Below are 20,000 nucleotides of genomic sequence, written 5' to 3'. Positions count from 1 at the left end.
TTCAGAGTGCTGAAAGACTTCACATCAGCAGAAGCTCTGAACATTTCCTCTCTCAAACACAAGCACTGAAGTCATACAGGATGTTCTGACTCCGTACTGTGTATATATGTATATATATATATATATATATATATATATATATATATATATATATATATATATATATAACACAACATTATAATCATGTAAAACATGACCAGATCAACAATTTATCTCTATTAAACAAAGGTTTCCCATCAAACGACATGACTCTGTTATTGTTCCTCAGGTCACAGTCTCAGTGAAAGCTCTAACATCTCATCTACGCTGAAGTTCCACTGTTTTATTGGGAAAAAAATATATATTTTATTGAAGAAGTATAAACCGTGTGTGTGTATGTGTAGTGTTCTCTACATTCTTATATTCCCTCGTTCTCTTCTTTCACGCTCTACGTCACTGTTCTGCAGTGACTCGGGTTCTTCAGTCACGCTTCTGTCAGATGAGTGTCAGCTGATTATTTGCTCCAATTGGCTTTCAGTCACGCTTTGGGGTTTCTGGGTAACAAAACAAGCTGCACTTTTATTCTTATTAACTTCTAGAGTGAGAAAAAAAGACTTAAATAATAAATAAACAAACAAACAAACAAACAAACAAACAAATAAATAAATAAAGGGACAGAAGGAAACGGACTCCAGAGATCAGCAGAGTTGAGCATTAGGAGTTTGTGTTTATTCATGCAGAGCTTTCAATTAACTAAGACAGTGTTTCATTAACACCTCTGTGTGTGTGTGTGTGTGTGTGTGTGTGTGTGTCCTCAACCAAATATCATACACTGTGACTCTGTATAAGACGCTACATACAGTATACACGCAAGTACATTTATATCTCTTTATCATTATTCTATTATTAGTTTATCTGTGTGACAAATCTTCATAATTTCTTTCAGTTTTAAATAATAATGTAATCATGTTTGTTTTTTCCTCGAAGTAGAGACAGAACCGGTCCTGTAACAAACAGCAAACATTGGAACTGGAAATGTTTATATATATATATATGCAAAATAATCAAAGAACTTTCAACTAAAACCCCATCATGAAACATCAGGATGGATAGAAAATTAGGAAAATACAGGGTTTTTTTTGTTTTTTGTTTTTTTTGTAAAAGTATAGGTACAAAAGGTACAGTTTGCCTAAAACACATAAAACATTTTATACAATATTTTATTTATTTAAATGATGTTAAATGATTTTTTTTTTTGACTCTACTTAGTATTTGTAATCTGCAATACACCAAATACTGTCACAAAAAATACATTATTACAATATTGGATTTTGTCACGATCTCGCTGGCAGATGGCGCTGTGGCGGCGATGTTCACGGAAAGCCGGAGGGCGCGTGCGTGCACGAACCAGAGTGAGCACATGCTCGCGGGTTACATAGGAACCATGGAGACTTTGTTTACAATGGACATGTGCGTTTGTTTCTGTTTTGTCTCCGACTTGTTTAGTTATTGGTGGATATTCGAGGGTGTGTCTCAGTTGTTACCAGCTGTCAGTGTTTAAGGTAAATGACATTAGTTATTTAAACCCCTCACGTTACTGCGCACTTGGCGCAGTATTGAAGGTTTAAAGGAGTTAAATGTGTAATGGTGCCACGCGGTAGTGTTTCCATGCCCTGCTGTGGTTTCCTGTTTCATGCCTCGGTTCTAGTTAAGTGTGTAAATATGTAAATGTGTAATTGTGCCATGCGATAGTGTTTCCAGGTCCTGTTCTAGTTGAATGTTTGGACCTCGTTTCCTGTTTCTTGTACATTGACTTTAGTTTTAAATAAATACTTGAACCTGCACTTGCTTCCTGTTCGAGTCCGTACGTAAGAGATTTACAATTAAAAAAGTACATAAGTGAAATTATGAAGGTGAAAAACCCATGAATTATTATTAAAATTTCATTAATTTTTATGATGATTTATCACAATCATAATGTAAAAAAAATTGGGTGATTGGGGGAGAGAAAGAGTGCGGGTAATATTTTATTGTAAATAAATAATTTCCTTGTTTTACAAGAAATATACAAGAAAATTATTATCATTTTAACTTTTACATTTAGTCATTTGGCACTTGGCTGACATTAAATTAGATCAAACAATGTATTGGTATATAGTATAGATATTATATCATTTGTTCTCTTTTAATCACTTACAGGAAGAACAGTTTGTAAATGTATTCCTCTCTCGCTGTGATGATGCGGGTTTCATGTGATTCTCACCCAAGAACAGATTTCTAATAATATACAGATGATTATTAGCATGTCTGTTAAGCACTAGAAAAATCTAAAAGACTTTTATATATTTAATAGTTGTTGTTTTTTTAGCAATATAATTTTTTGTTAAAATCTACAAAAATCCCAATCTAAAATGCAAATCAGAGTTTATACATAACATCACACACATTAACTTTCGACTCAATCTAAAGTCCAGTCTGTCTCCAGACTATCAACGTAAGCTGAGAGAGTCCCTCACTCACAGGGAGGTGTAGATGTAGACGAATATGATGACGAGGAGATTCAGGACGGTGCAAGCGATCCCAAGGAACGCCAGGATGGACTCTTCTCGGCTCTCGCTCTTCTGTTTCGGTGGCTCATCGTGACCCACGGCATGATTTAGCATGTTCCTGTGACGAGGAGTGAACAATCGCCTCCTAAAGCCTCTCTGCAGAAGAGTAACACTGAGTATCATAACTGTAGAATGCACATTAATGTGTGATACTAATAATAACACTACATACTCTACATACACACATATTATATCTAGTATACTACAGGTAGAGTACTGTAACGCTCTATACACACATCTACTATACTACAGGTAGAGTACTGTAACGCTCTATACACACATCTACTATACTACCGGTAGAGTACTGTAACGCTCTATACACACATCATCTATACTACAGGTAGAGTACTGTAACGCTCTATACACACATCATCTATACTACAGGTAGAGTACTGTAATGCTCTATACACACACATCTACTATACTACAGGTAGAGTACTGTAACGCTCTATACACACACATCTACTATTCTACAGGTAGAGTACAGTAACACTCTATACACACACATCTACTATACTACAGGTAGAGTACTGTAACACTCTATACACACATCTACTATACTACAGGTAGAGTACTGTAACGCTCTATACACACAGCTACTATACTACAGGTAGAGAACTGTAACGCTCCATACACACATCATCTATACTACAGGTAGAGTACTGTAACACTCTATACACACGTCTACTATACTACAGGTAGAGTACTGTAACACTCTATACACACGTCTACTATACTACAGGTAGAGTACTGTAACACTCTATACACACGTCTACTATACTACAGGTAGAGTACTGTAACGCTCTATACACACATCATCTATACTACAGGTTTAGTACTGTAACGCTCTATACACACGTCTACTATACTACAGGTAGAGTACTGTAACACTCTATACACACAGCTACTATACTACAGGTAGAGTACTGTAACACTCTATACACACAGCTACTATACTACAGGTAGAGTACTGTAACGCTCTATACACACGTCTACTATACTACAGGTAGAGTACTGTAACGCTCTATACACACATCTACTATACTACAGGTAGAGTACTGTAACGCTCTATACACACATCTACTATACTACAGGTAGAGTACTGTAACGCTCTATACACACATCTACTATACTACAGGTAGAGTACTGTAACACTCTATACACACGTCTACTATACTACAGGTAGAGTACTGTAACGCTCTATACACACATCATCTATACTACAGGTTTAGTACTGTAACGCTCTATACACACGTCTACTATACTACAGGTAGAGTACTGTAACACTCTATACACACAGCTACTATACTACAGGTAGAGTACTGTAACACTCTATACACACGTCTACTATACTACAGGTAGAGTACTGTAACGCTCTATACACACATCTACTATACTACAGGTAGAGTACTGTAACGCTCTATACACACATCTACTATACTACAGGTAGAGTACTGTAACGCTCTATACACACATCTACTATACTACAGGTAGAGTACTGTAACACTCTGTACATTATATCTACTATACTACAGGTAGAGTACTGTAACGCTCTATACACACATCTACTATACTACAGGTAGAGTACTGTAACACTCTGTACATTATATCTACTATACTACAGGTAGAGTACTGTAACACTCTGTACATTATATCTACTATACTACAGGTAGAGTACTGTAACGCTCCGTACACACATCATCTATACTACAGGTAGAGTACTGTAACACTCTGTACATTATATCTACTATACTACAGGTAGAGTACTGTAACACTCTATACACACACATCTACTATACTACAGGTAGAGTACTGTAACACTCTATACACACATCTACTATACTACAGGTAGAGTAAAGTAACGCTCTATACACACATCATCTATACTACAGGTAGAGTACTGTAACGCTCTATACACACATCATCTATACTACAGGTAGAGTACTGTAACGCTCTATACACACACATCTACTATACTACAGGTAGAGTACTGTAACGCTCTATACACACACATCTACTATACTACAGGTAGAGTACTGTAACACTCTATACACACACATCTACTATACTACAGGTAGAGTACTGTAACACTCTATACACACGTCTACTATACTACAGGTAGAGTACTGTAACGCTCTATACACACATCATCTATACTACAGGTTTAGTACTGTAACGCTCTATACACACGTCTACTATACTACAGGTAGAGTACTGTAACGCTCTATACACACATCTACTATACTACAGGTAGAGTACTGTAACGCTCTATACACACATCTACTATACTACAGGTAGAGTACTGTAACGCTCTATACACACATCTACTATACTACAGGTAGAGTACTGTAACGCTCTATACACACATCTACTATACTACAGGTAGAGTACTGTAACACTCTGTACATTATATCTACTATACTACAGGTAGAGTACTGTAACGCTCTATACACACATCATCTATACTACAGGTAGAATACTGTAACACTCTGTACATTATATCTACTATACTACAGGTAGAGTACTGTAACACTCTGTACATTATATCTACTATACTACAGGTAGAGTACTGTAACGCTCCGTACACACATCATCTATACTACAGGTAGAGTACTGTAACACTCTGTACATTATATCTACTATACTACAGGTAGAGTACTGTAACACTCTATACACACACATCTACTATACTACAGGTAGAGTACTGTAACGCTCTATACACACACATCTACTATACTACAGGTAGAGTACTGTAATGCTCTATACACACACATCTACTATACTACAGGTAGAGTACTGTAACACTCTATACACACATCTACTATACTACAGGTAGAGTACTGTAACGCTCTATACACACAGCTACTATACTACAGGTAGAGAACTGTAACGCTCCATACACACATCATCTATACTACAGGTAGAGTACTGTAACACTCTATACACACGTCTACTATGCTACAGGTAGAGTACTGTAACACTCTATACACACGTCTACTATACTACAGGTAGAGTACTGTAACACTCTATACACACGTCTACTATACTACAGGTAGAGTACTGTAACGCTCTATACACACATCATCTATACTACAGGTAGAGTACTGTAACGCTCTATACACACGTCTACTATACTACAGGTAGAGTACTGTAACGCTCTATACACACGTCTACTATACTACAGGTAGAGTACTGTAACGCTCTATACACAAATCTACTATACTACAGGTAGAGTACTGTAACGCTCTATACACACGTCTACTATACTACAGGTAGAGTACTGTAACGCTCTATACACACATCTACTATACTACAGGTAGAGTACTGTAACGCTCTATACACACATCTACTATACTACAGGTAGAGTACTGTAACGCTCTATACACACATCTACTATACTACAGGTAGAGTACTGTAACACTCTGTACATTATATCTACTATACTACAGGTAGAGTACTGTAACGCTCTATACACACATCTACTATACTACAGGTAGAGTACTGTAACACTCTGTACATTATATCTACTATACTACAGGTAGAGTACTGTAACGCTCTATACACACATCTACTATACTACAGGTAGAGTACTGTAACGCTCCGTACACACATCATCTATACTACAGGTAGAGTACTGTAACACTCTGTACATTATATCTACTATACTACAGGTAGAGTACTGTAACGCTCTGTACATTATATCTACTATACTACAGGTAGAGTACTGTAACGCTCCATACACACATCATCTATACTACAGGTAGAGTACTGTAACACTCTGTACATTATATCTACTATACTACAGGTAGAGTACTGTAACGCTCTGTACATTATATCTACTATACTACAGGTAGAGTACTGTAACGCTCTGTACATTATATCTACTATACTACAGGTAGAGTACTGTAACACTCTGTACATTATATCTACTATACTACAGGTAGAGTACTGTAACGCTCTGTACATTATATCTACTATACTACAGGTAGAGTACTGTAACGCTCCATACACACATCATCTATACTACAGGTAGAGTACTGTAACACTCTGTACATTATATCTACTATACTACAGGTAGAGTACTGTAACGCTCTGTACATTATATCTACTATACTACAGGTAGAGTACTGTAACGCTCTGTACATTATATCTACTATACTACAGGTAGAGTACTGTAACGCTCCATACACACATCATCTATACTACAGGTAGAGTACTGTAACGCTCTATACACACATCTACTATACTACAGGTAGAGTACTGTAACGCTCTATACACACATCTACTATACTACAGGTAGAGTACTGTAACGCTCTATACACACATCTACTATACTACAGGTAGAGTACTGTAACGCTCCGTACACACATCATGTATACTACAGGTAGAGTACTGTAACACTCTGTACATTATATCTACTATACTACAGGTAGAGTACTGTAACGCTCTGTACATTATATCTACTATACTACAGGTAGAGTACTGTAACGCTCTGTACATTATATCTACTATACTACAGGTAGAGTACTGTAACACTCTGTACATTATATCTACTATACTACAGGTAGAGTACTGTAACGCTCTGTACATTATATCTACTATACTACAGGTAGAGTACTGTAACGCTCCATACACACATCATCTATACTACAGGTAGAGTACTGTAACACTCTGTACATTATATCTACTATACTACAGGTAGAGTACTGTAACGCTCAGTACATTATATCTACTATACTACAGGTAGAGTACTGTAACGCTCTGTACATTATATCTACTATACTACAGGTAGAGTACTGTAACGCTCCATACACACATCATCTATACTACAGGTAGAGTACTGTAACACTCTGTACATTATATCTACTATACTACAGGTAGAGTACTGTAACGCTCTGTACATTATATCTACTATACTACAGGTAGAGTACTGTAACGCTCTGTACATTATATCTACTATACTACAGGTAGAGTACTGTAACGCTCCATACACACATCATCTATACTACAGGTAGAGTACTGTAACACTCTGTACATTATATCTACTATACTACAGGTAGAGTACTGTAACGCTCTGTACATTATATCTACTATACTACAGGTAGAGTACTGTAACACTCTATACACACATCATCTACTATACTACAGGTAGAGTACTGTAACACTCTATACACACATCATCTACTATACTACAGGTAGAGTACTGTAACACTCTATACACACATCATCTATACTACAGGTAGAGTACTGTAACGCTCTATACACACATCATCTATACTACAGGTAGAGTACTGTAACGCTCTATACACACATCTACTATACTACAGGTAGAGTACTGTAACGCTCTATACACACATCTACTATACTACAGGTAGAGTACTGTAACGCTCTATACACACATCATCTATACTACAGGTAGAGTACTGTAACGCTCTATACACACATCTACTATACTACAGGTAGAGTACTGTAACACTCTATACATTATATCTACTATACTACAGGTAGAGAACTGTAACACTCTATACACACATCTACTATACTACAGGTAGAGTACTGTAACGCTCTATACACACATCATCTATACTACAGGTAGAGTACTGTAACACTCTATACACACGTCTACTATACTACAGGTAGAGTACTGTAACACTCTATACATTATATCTACTATACTACAGGTAGAGTACTGTAACACGCTATACACACATCTACTATACTACAGGTAGAGTACTGTAACGCTCTATACACACATCATCTATACTACAGGTAGAGTACTGTAACGCTCTATACACACATCATCCATACTACAGGTAGAGTACTGTAACACTCTGTACATTATATCTACTATACTACAGGTAGAGTACTGTAACACTCTATACACACATCTACTATACTACAGGTAGAGTACTGTAACACTCTATACACACATCTACTATACTACAGGTAGAGTACTGTAACACTCTGTACATTATATCATCTATACTACAGGTAGAGTACTGTAACACTCTGTACATTATATCTACTATACTACAGGTAGAGAACTGTAACACTCTATACACACATCTACTATACTACAGGTAGAGTACTGTAACACTCTATACACACATCTACTATACTACAGGTAGAGTACTGTAACACTCTATACACACATCTACTATACTACAGGTAGAGTACTGTAACACCCTGTACATTATATCATCTATACTACAGGTAGAGTACTGTAACACTCTGTACATTATATCTACTATACTACAGGTAGAGAACTGTAACGCTCTATACACACATCATCTATACTACAGGTAGAGTACTGTAACGCTCTATACATTATATCTACTATACTACAGGTAGAGTACTGTAACGCTCCATACACACATCATCTATACTACAGGTAGAGTACTGTAACGCTCTATACATTATATCTACTATACTACAGGTAGAGTACTGTAACGCTCCATACACACATCACCTATACTACAGGTAGAGTACTGTAACGCTCTATACACACATCATCTATACTACAGGTAGAGTACTGTAACACTCTGTACATTATATCTACTATACTACAGGTAGAGTACTGTAACACTCTGTACATTATATCTACTATACTACAAGTAGAGTACTGTAACGCTCTGTACATTATATCTACTATACTACAGGTAGAGTACTGTAACGCTCCATACACACATCATCTATACTACAGGTAGAGTACTGTAACACTCTGTACATTATATCTACTATACTACAGGTAGAGTACTGTAACGCTCTGTACATTATATCTACTATACTACAGGTAGAGTACTGTAACACTCTGTACATTATATCTACTATACTACAGGTAGAGTACTGTAACGCTCTGTACATTATATCTACTATACTACAGGTAGAGTACTGTAACGCTCTGTACATTATATCTACTATACTACAGGTAGAGTACTGTAACGCTCTGTACATTATATCTACTATACTACAGGTAGAGTACTGTAACACTCTGTACATTATATCTACTATACTACAGGTAGAGTACTGTAACGCTCTGTACATTATATCTACTATACTACAGGTAGAGTACTGTAACGCTCTGTACATTATATCTACTATACTACAGGTAGAGTACTGTAACGCTCCATACACACATCATCTATACTACAGGTAGAGTACTGTAACACTCTGTACATTATATCTACTATACTACAGGTAGAGTACTGTAACGCTCTGTACATTATATCTACTATACTACAGGTAGAGTACTGTAACGCTCCATACACACATCACCTATACTACAGGTAGAGTACTGTAACGCTCTATACACACATCATCTATACTACAGGTAGAGTACTGTAACACTCTGTACATTATATCTACTATACTACAGGTAGAGTACTGTAACGCTCTGTACATTATATCTACTATACTACAGGTAGAGTACTGTAACGCTCTGTACATTATATCTACTATACTACAGGTAGAGTACTGTAACACTCTGTACATTATATCTACTATACTACAGGTAGAGAACTGTAACGCTCTATACACACATCATCTATACTACAGGTAGAGTACTGTAACGCTCTATACACACATCATCTATACTACAGGTAGAGTACTGTAACACTCTGTACATTATATCTACTATACTACAGGTAGAGTACTGTAACGCTCTGTACATTATATCTACTATACTACAGGTAGAGTACTGTAACACTCTATACACACATCATCTACTATACTACAGGTAGAGTACTGTAACACTCTATACACACATCATCTACTATACTACAGGTAGAGTACTGTAACACTCTATACACACATCATCTATACTACAGGTAGAGTACTGTAACGCTCTATACACACATCATCTATACTACAGGTAGAGTACTGTAACGCTCTATACACACATCTACTATACTACAGGTAGAGTAGTGTAACGCTCTATACACACATCTACTATACTACAGGTAGAGTACTGTAACGCTCTATACACACATCATCTATACTACAGGTAGAGTACTGTAACGCTCTATACACACATCTACTATACTACAGGTAGAGTACTGTAACACTCTATACATTATATCTACTATACTACAGGTAGAGAACTGTAACACTCTATACACACATCTACTATACTACAGGTAGAGTACTGTAACGCTCTATACACACATCATCTATACTACAGGTAGAGTACTGTAACACTCTATACACACGTCTACTATACTACAGGTAGAGTACTGTAACACTCTATACATTATATCTACTATACTACAGGTAGAGTACTGTAACACTCTATACACACATCTACTATACTACAGGTAGAGTACTGTAACGCTCTGTACACACATCATCTATACTACAGGTAGAGTACTGTAACGCTCTATACACACATCATCTATACTACAGGTAGAGTACTGTAACACTCTGTACATTATATCTACTATACTACAGGTAGAGTACTGTAACACTCTATACACACATCTACTATACTACAGGTAGAGTACTGTAACACTCTATACACACATCTACTATACTACAGGTAGAGTACTGTAACACTCTGTACATTATATCATCTATACTACAGGTAGAGTACTGTAACACTCTGTACATTATATCTACTATACTACAGGTAGAGAACTGTAACACTCTATACACACGTCTACTATACTACAGGTAGAGTACTGTAACACTCTATACATTATATCTACTATACTACAGGTAGAGTACTGTAACACTCTATACACACATCTATTATACTACAGGTAGAGTACTGTAACACTCTATACATTATATCTACTATACTACAGGTAGAGTACTGTAACACTCTATACACACATCTACTATACTACAGGTAGAGTACTGTAACACTCTATACATTATATCTACTATACTACAGGTAGAGTACTGTAACACTCTATACACACATCTACTATACTACAGGTAGAGTACTGTAACGCTCTATACACACATCATCTATACTACAGGTAGAGTACTGTAACGCTCTATACACACATCATCTATACTACAGGTAGAGTACTGTAACACTCTATACACACATCTACTATACTACAGGTAGAGTACTGTAACACTCTATACACACATCTACTATACTACAGGTAGAGTACTGTAACACTCTGTACATTATATCATCTATACTACAGGTAGAGTACTGTAACACTCTGTACATTATATCTACTATACTACAGGTAGAGAACTGTAACGCTCTATACACACATCATCTATACTACAGGTAGAGTACTGTAACGCTCTATACACACATCATCTATACTACAGGTAGAGTACTGTAACGCTCTATACACACATCATCTATACTACAGGTAGAGTACTGTAACGCTCTATACACACATCATCTATACTACAGGTAGAGTACTGTAACGCTCTGTACATTATATCTACTATACTACAGGTAGAGTACTGTAACGCTCTATACATTATATCTACTATACTACAGGTAGAGTACTGTAACGCTCTATACATTATATCTACTATACTACAGGTAGAGTACTGTAACGCTCCATACACACATCATCTATACTACAGGTAGAGTACTGTAACACTCTGTACATTATATCTACTATACTACAGGTAGAGTACTGTAACGCTCTATACACACATCATCTATACTACAGGTAGAGTACTGTAACGCTCTATACATTATATCTACTATACTACAGGTAGAGTACTGTAACGCTCCATACACACATCATCTATACTACAGGTAGAGTACTGTAACACTCTATACATTATATCTACTATACTACAGGTAGAGTACTGTAACGCTCCATACACACATCACCTATACTACAGGTAGAGTACTGTAACGCTCTATACACACATCATCTATACTACAGGTAGAGTACTGTAACACTCTGTACATTATATCTACTATACTACAGGTAGAGTACTGTAACGCTCTATACATTATATCTACTATACTACAGGTAGAGTACTGTAACGCTCCATACACACATCACCTATACTACAGGTAGAGTACTGTAACGCTCTATACACACATCATCTATACTACAGGTAGAGTACTGTAACGCTCTATACACACACATCTACTATACTACAGGTAGAGTACTGTAACGCTCCATACACACATCACCTATACTACAGGTAGAGTACTGTAACGCTCCATACACACATCACCTATACTACAGGTAGAGTACTGTAACGCTCTATACACACATCATCTATACTACAGGTAGAGTACTGTAACACTCTGTACATTATATCTACTATACTACAGGTAGAGTACTGTAACGCTCTATACACACATCATCTATACTACAGGTAGAGTACTGTAACACTCTGTACATTATATCTACTATACTACAGGTAGAGTACTGTAAACCTCTGTACATTATATCTACTATATCTACCACTTGTACTATATTGTAGTGTAGTATGTTTAATAGTATGCAACAGAACTACACATACAACTCAACTATTGTATGAGGAATTCATGTTTTTCTAGAAGTGCTGTACTGTGGACTGTTATTATTGTTTGTTATGTATGTTAGTATGTACTGTAGTAGTAGTAGTACATTGCTCTTAAAAAGTGTGTATAATTTAAGTACTATACTACCTACACCCATATTGTAATGATATACTATAATATTACTAATAGTATATACAATATATCATTATTTCAACATGTATTGTGTTACGCATGTTCAGAGCTAAGGTTAAATGAGGAGGAGTGAAGCTGCACACCTAGCTGATAAACGAACAGTAAACTCACATGTTTTTTAGGAGGAATAAACTCCCGGAGCATCATTATGTCCTGGCTTTAGGTGATGAAGTTGTTGAAGAACGATGTGGACTGTGATTCTGAACTGTACTTTGGCTCTGAGTGTTTAATAACAAACACTGAAGGTATTGGGCAACTCTGAGTGTGAATCTTAATGTTTACTAAATGTTAAATGTTTTACTAAACCTCCTGGAGCATTTTATACCAACGCGGCTGTGAGTGTGCGTGTAATAAAGTTTATAAGTGCCGAGATTAGAAATTATATAAAAAGGAGATTAATGCAGCCTTATTTGTTGCTGTAGAAGTAGATGAGACAACAGATGTCACAAACAAAGCCCAGATCTGTCATTTTGCGTTCTGTGGCGTGAAGTGAGGTGTCCTGTGAGGTGAGGGAGGCGTTTTTGGGATTTGATGATGCGAGTAATGACGGACGAGTAAAGGTAAGACGATGCATACACTGCTGTACAGTCCACGATAAAAAATATAAGACCAGCCCTTTTTTAATAATAAGTAAAAAATTATATAAAACAAGATAAGAAAAAAAAAAATGAAGTTATTTTAAAGATTAAAACTACATTTGTCTTTTTGTTGTGGACTGTATACACCTTCATTTGTATTGAATGAGTATGAATTGTGGAATTGTGATGGCAAATTAAGAACACACGGAGGGTGCAGAGCAAATGCTCTCTCTCTGAGCCGCTATAAATTAAACCTTCTTCTTCGGCCAAATATGTACCTTACCCATGTGTGTGTAAAGAATGCTGATATGGGATATGAAACATAACCAGTAGTCAGTGTGCAAGCAGCCAGTTGAATGGTGAATTTATGCTACTCTGTTGAATTCATATATTTGTAACTCTGACTTTGAAAGAGTCAGTGCCTCCCCAGCCACGAACCTCACCGCACGTCACTGAAACACACACAGACATCTGTATACAGCATTACACACAACTATTTAATTACATTTATTTTTTAAAAGTCTGTATATACAATAAATGTCATGTGGAGGAATTATTATTATTCCTCTTAATGTTATTTTTCATAAGGAATTGAGCTGCTTTACTTTTTTATTTATTTCTTTTTTACCTGGTACAGCATGAGGAGAGCGAGATCTCGGCCTCTGAGGGACAGAAACGCTCAGACGTCCTGTTTTACGTCAGGTGGATGTGGTGTCTGCAGCACTGAGTTTACCTCTGATAAACCACAGAAATTATTTTATCTTATGTATTGTTTTGTTTGTTTTTATCCGCTCTTCAGTTATTGTGATAAATTCTAAAATGTTTTATTATGAATAAAAATGTTTACCTGCTTCTCCACTGAGATCCGTTCCCTCTGTAGGCAGCATGATAAGGAGACTTCATGTCCAGACATCTTGACTTTTCTAAACATCGGTTCGTTTTCCCTTTTAACGCTGGTCTTAATTAAAGGTCATTTGACCAGCCGGCTGCGTCCCAAATCACAACGAGGACGTCAAACACCCTGAAGAGAAAACAAACCTTCCCTCCTTAGAGCATCTGTTGCGTTTGAAGTTGCCATGGCAACAGGGATGGTCTTCCAAGTATATCTAAAAGCACTTGTTATTGATCGCACGTCTACTCTGTCGATATTTTAATGATTTATTGTGACCGTTTTATCTTCTTTTCCTCTCCACCCGGTCGCGTCCTGAATCACAGCCTGGGTGTGAAACAGACTACAGTGAAGGAGTGTGCAGATTCTGCTGTGAGGACTCGCAGGTCAGAGGATGAATGGTTCCTAGGCAACAAACTGAAGAGGCAGAAGTGAAGGATTGTGGTTAATGAAGTGTTAGAGTCTCACAGCTAAAGCTCAGTATCATACATGTTTTTAATTTATTATTTTAATTCACTTGTTTAATGATTATTTTTTTCCATTTTTAATTGTATCTGTTGTGTATCTGTGTTTTTACTGCATGATTTTTATCATCCAATATCCATATTTTTATTTTGTAGTCATAAATATTACAAAACAATTTAAAGAAAAACTATTTTTAATATGATGCATTTTTCATTTCAATTAAAAACAATGTCACTATCCGAGTCCATAAAAATCTGGTGTGTAGTTTTTCTTTTTTTTTTGGTGTTGTATATTCATAAATTCTCTATTTATTTTTTCATTTAAAAAAACAAAAGTGATTTTATAGAAGAGATTAGCTAGCAATACAACACACTTCTGTGTAGTGAAGATGAGTGAGAAACCAAAACCTAGGTTTCCTTCTGAGTCTGGTTCCTCTCGAGGTTTCTTCCTCATATCGTCTCAGGGAGTTTTTCCTCACCACCGTCACCTCTGGCTGTTCATTAGGGATAAATTCATACATTTAACATCTGTACCCTGAATTTATATATTTCTGTAACGCTGCTCTGGGACAATGTCCACTGTTAAATTGATTTGAATCAAAGTTACCTGCACTGATACATAGTTTAAATATTTTTGAGTTGTAATAATGTCCCGATATGACCAGTAAATTTTTACTCTTTGCTACAGGGTGTCCCAAACATCTGCATACACTGAGGAACCGAACACTTTAGCAAAATGTCTTCCAAATATAGATATGTAGACAATATTCAATTGAAATCATCCCCACAGCTGGATCAGGAAGCTGTCGCAAGGTTGCGATGGACTTTAACAGGAAACATGGCGAGTACATCACACACGATACAAACTTAACAAATTCAAAAAGACTGGAAGTGTTGAGAAGACGTGGACGTCCACCAACATCCACTGATGAAGGCACAGCTGATGCGGTGCTGGCAAACACAGAACCCTACAGAATGTGTGGAGACTTTTGGGACATCCTGTATTATTCATGATGTAAAAGAATTCCCAAGCTAGGGGTCGTGACCCCATATGGGGTTCGCTTGATTTACAAATGGGCTTTTTTTTTTTTTAATTCATTTAATTTAAAATGTAATATTACACTGTACATGATCACACCGTTAACTTCTTCCTTCTCTTTAAATTTTCAAAAAAGAAACTTAAAGCAATCCATTGCATTGATTCATAAAACGGAAGTTACGTTACTGACATCGTAACATGTCCAGATGTTACAGATCTAAATTACACATCTGGAATTTAAAAACATGTTGGATGGTGAAGGCTCTGGGTCAAAGAACATTCTTAATGTCCATTTGGGGTTATTTGCTGAAATATTTCTTAATTGTAATGTTCCTTTAATAAAACATTTATAGTAATTTAAGTTTCATTTTACATTTAGACATTAATTAATTAAAGAGTCTGAGTAAAAGATCTGTGTATTTATAAAGGAAATATTCTCTATACATAAATATTTAACATGTTAGAAAAAAAAGTCGAGTTTTAATTTATATTTAAAATGGACTTTAATTTACCACTTTATAATTTTTACATATAATTTATGTCTTAAATTTTAATTGATCTTATTTTTGTAGAAATTTATTCACTAGTTTTTACATTTACAGAATCAGACAAATATAAGGCAATTTTTTTATATTTTATTGATAAAGTACACACACACACACACCCCCGCACACACCCCCCCCCCCCCTCTCTCTCTCTCTCTCTCTCTCTCTCTCTCTCTCTCTCTCTCATGATTGTAGAGCACACACACACACACACACACACACACACACACACACACACACACACACACACACACCAGTGTTTCAATCATCGACTAAAAGGTCACAGGTGTGGACTGATTTCTGAAGATGCTACTATGTCATAAACTCTCATGTGTGTGTATCATACATACATACATACATACATACATACACACACACACACACACACACACACACACACACACACACACACTCTATTTGGAGGGTGTTTGTGTGTCGAGCAGTGCTGATCTGATGCCCAGTTTGTCCAGTTCCTCCACCAGGTCTCCACTCTGATGCATCTGCAGTAAGATGTCACATCCACCCACGAACTCTCCGTTAAAGAACACCTGAGGAATCGTGGGCCAGTTGGAGAACGTCTTCACACCTGAACCGGGACAAACAACAACAAATAAAATTATTATATTTAAAATTATTCAGCTTTCATTTCACTTAACACACAAACAAATGGCTCGGAGTAAAACGAATCATTCAGGACGTTGTTGTTATTTTAATTTTAAACGAAATGTATAATTAACAGTTATACAGTATATACTGCGTATACACACACACACACACTTATTACACTATATTATTAAACGTGACACTGCATGTAGTGTTAGAGATGTGAACAATGCGCTGTTGTGTGTGTGAGAGAGAGAGAGAGAAGTTAACGTAAACGCCCTCTCACATTTGTACACAACTGATAAACATGGGGAGGCCATGCCCACCAGCCTGCAATCAGATTAGTAGAGAGTCGTGCTGTTCGCTGGAGAAGAGTTCAAACCCACAACATTGAGAAGATTACTTACACACACACACACACACACACGCGCGCGCGCGCGCGTAATTATCACAGTCTGAATAAACACAGCGATCTGCCAGGCTCCAAATCATCTGTGTAATTTTGATGCTTAATTTAATTTTAAATGAGTGTCTGATCTACTAGTCTGAGTTATGTAGCGCGAGTGTGATCTATTCACGTAGCATTAACGTGATCCACTTGCACTGTACTGTATCTCAACTTATCGGTTGTTGTCTTACCCTGGACGGGGTGCTAACCCATGTCTCACACTCACACACACTTTAAAGATGCCAATCGTGCTAACCTCTAACCCACCGTTCTCAATAAAACACCCCATCAGCCAGTTTGGCCTAATCTTACATTAGGACTATTTAATAGTAAATAAAAGTAATGGAACACCATTGTTCTGAATTTTAAGGTGGTGTAACCATTCAAGGAGCCATTTTGTTAATATTGTACAAGACGAGCATGTGACAGGAAATGATCACAGAGAAGGACACCTGATGACCCTAACTGCTGCATGCACAGGTTACTGACTCTCTTTAAAATGTGAGTTACTGTAATTCGACATGTTTAGGGTATAGTCTTGGGTTTACAGGTCAAGCAGTATGACCCCAGGAATACATCATAATTATAAAAAAGACAAAATTACATTTGTAATATTCACACCAAGGCCATGTTCTTACACAGGGGTCCATGATAACGGCATTTAAATGTCACATGGTGTAACGGGTTACACCACTTGACTCCTATTACAAGCCTTTCGGTTAGGGGCCAATTTTGTCCAATATCAGAAGTTTATGATGCTGACTGATGATGTAATATAAACTAACTCACTATGTGGAACTATTTTTCAAATGTTCAATGTTATATTTCTCTTTAAAAAGTGGTGATTTTTTTCCACATAGCTAAAATAATTATGCTGCACGACCTTGGTGTTTTTGAAATGTTTAGCTCTAATCCATATTTGTATTCCATTCACAACATTTGAAGAATATATATTTAATATAATTTTATATATCCATGTAATTTAATAATGTTCACTAAACCCTGACGTCGTCTTTACTTAAACAATCAAGTAATTGTGACTAAACATTACGTGACTCCTAAATCAAAATGATAAGTTTAACTTATTTATTAAGATATTAAAGATTTCAAGTGTTATGAACTGAAAAATCATGATTTATTTAAATACCTCACTCTGGTCTGTCTTTGATGCGATTGGTCATGCACGGATTTCCGCCTGGCAGCAAGAGACCTAATGCAGTGATTGGTAGATAATTGTAAAAGGCGGTCCTCTCCATCTCGTCTGCTGCCGGTACCGGTGTGGTGAAGTTCATGAGCGGGAGAGACGACTCCGTGTGCGTTTATAAAGAAATGCCAATCATGTAGAGGATGTTTTGTAAATAAAGTTTGTTAAAAAGTGTTTATTTCCCCTACAGTACGTATGGAGACTTTTTGGACCCCCTGTATTTACGTACGCTTGAAATGAACTCCATGTTAAGTGAACTTAACCTTCCGATTACGTTAGAGTCAGTCTGATCCGTTTCCACATTCGAGATGTCTGAAATAACGGTTAATCCCGCTTTTTCTCTAAGAATTTTTTTGATTTTCCTCACTTAAGAGTCATGAACTTGTATGCAAATATTTCTTCTTATGGCTGGTCTTGGACACGCCGTAATAAAGTTTTACTGTTTTAAACTGTTCTTTGCCGTTTTAGTGTGTATTTAATCTGCGGAAGTCATTTTGAGCCATAACATTATGGATATAATTTTTTTCCCAACGTAATTGGAGGGTTTAATATACAAGTTTCTGGACAGTTTATTATTCATTCTGCATTGAAATAAATAAAACACTGTTGACTGTAGAGGCAACATGGTCAGGTGGTGTAACTGGTTTGTGTCAATCGGAGTAACCAGTATTTTTACTTTCATAATCAAAAATGATTATTTACAGGATAATTCATGTGGAATAAAATGTAATCCTCTAGCGTAGTATAATAACGTGTTGTGTGTTTTTTTTTTTTTTTAAACAGTTTTTACATAATAAAAAGGTGTTTTCAGCACATGTTCCCCTCAATTTTACTAAAACATTTTTTGCAACAAAATTTAATTGAGATAATCCTAATAAAATCTATTTTCATGTGATATTTTATTTTACACTTACACTACCGGTCAAAGGTTTACACACACTCATTTTAATTCCCCCTCCACACATTTTATAATAATAATAATAATAATAAT

The 20,000-nt window shown here is 36.3% G+C and overlaps 1 protein-coding gene and 1 long non-coding RNA gene across 5 annotated transcripts in view; both read right to left on the bottom strand.

Moving 5' to 3' along the window:
• Nucleotides 1-1,993: 1,993 nt before the first annotated feature.
• On the bottom strand, nucleotides 1,994-15,038 carry LOC128601196 (uncharacterized). 3 transcript variants are annotated; one of them, XR_008384674.1, is made up of 4 exons: nucleotides 14,665-15,038; nucleotides 14,446-14,552; nucleotides 14,101-14,269; nucleotides 1,994-2,684 (listed from the first exon to the last, which is right to left on the bottom strand). It is a non-coding gene; the product is annotated as an uncharacterized LOC128601196 (long non-coding RNA). The 3 variants fall into 3 exon arrangements; XR_008384672.1 differs by lacking the exon at nucleotides 14,101-14,269 and adding an exon at nucleotides 13,351-13,457; XR_008384673.1 differs by lacking the exon at nucleotides 14,101-14,269.
• Nucleotides 15,039-16,927: 1,889 nt separating this feature from the next.
• glrx5 (glutaredoxin 5 homolog (S. cerevisiae)) overlaps nucleotides 16,928-20,000 on the bottom strand; it is a 4,929-nt gene continuing 1,856 nt past the window's right edge. Inside the window, exon 2 of one of the 2 annotated variants that reach the window (XM_053614193.1) lies at nucleotides 16,928-17,340. In XM_053614193.1, the coding sequence (XP_053470168.1) occupies nucleotides 17,168-17,340 (173 nt within the window). In that variant the 3' untranslated portion in view covers nucleotides 16,928-17,167. The remainder of the gene's footprint in view (nucleotides 17,341-20,000) is intronic. The other variant, XR_008384671.1, reaches the window with a different exon arrangement.

The sequence above is a fragment of the Ictalurus furcatus genome, chromosome 25 (assembly GCF_023375685.1).
Source record: "Ictalurus furcatus strain D&B chromosome 25, Billie_1.0, whole genome shotgun sequence".
In the NCBI taxonomy this organism is placed as follows: domain Eukaryota; kingdom Metazoa; phylum Chordata; class Actinopteri; order Siluriformes; family Ictaluridae; genus Ictalurus; species Ictalurus furcatus.
The sequence above is the reverse complement of the archived record's forward strand: the minus strand, read 5'-3'. Positions and strand labels throughout refer to the sequence as shown.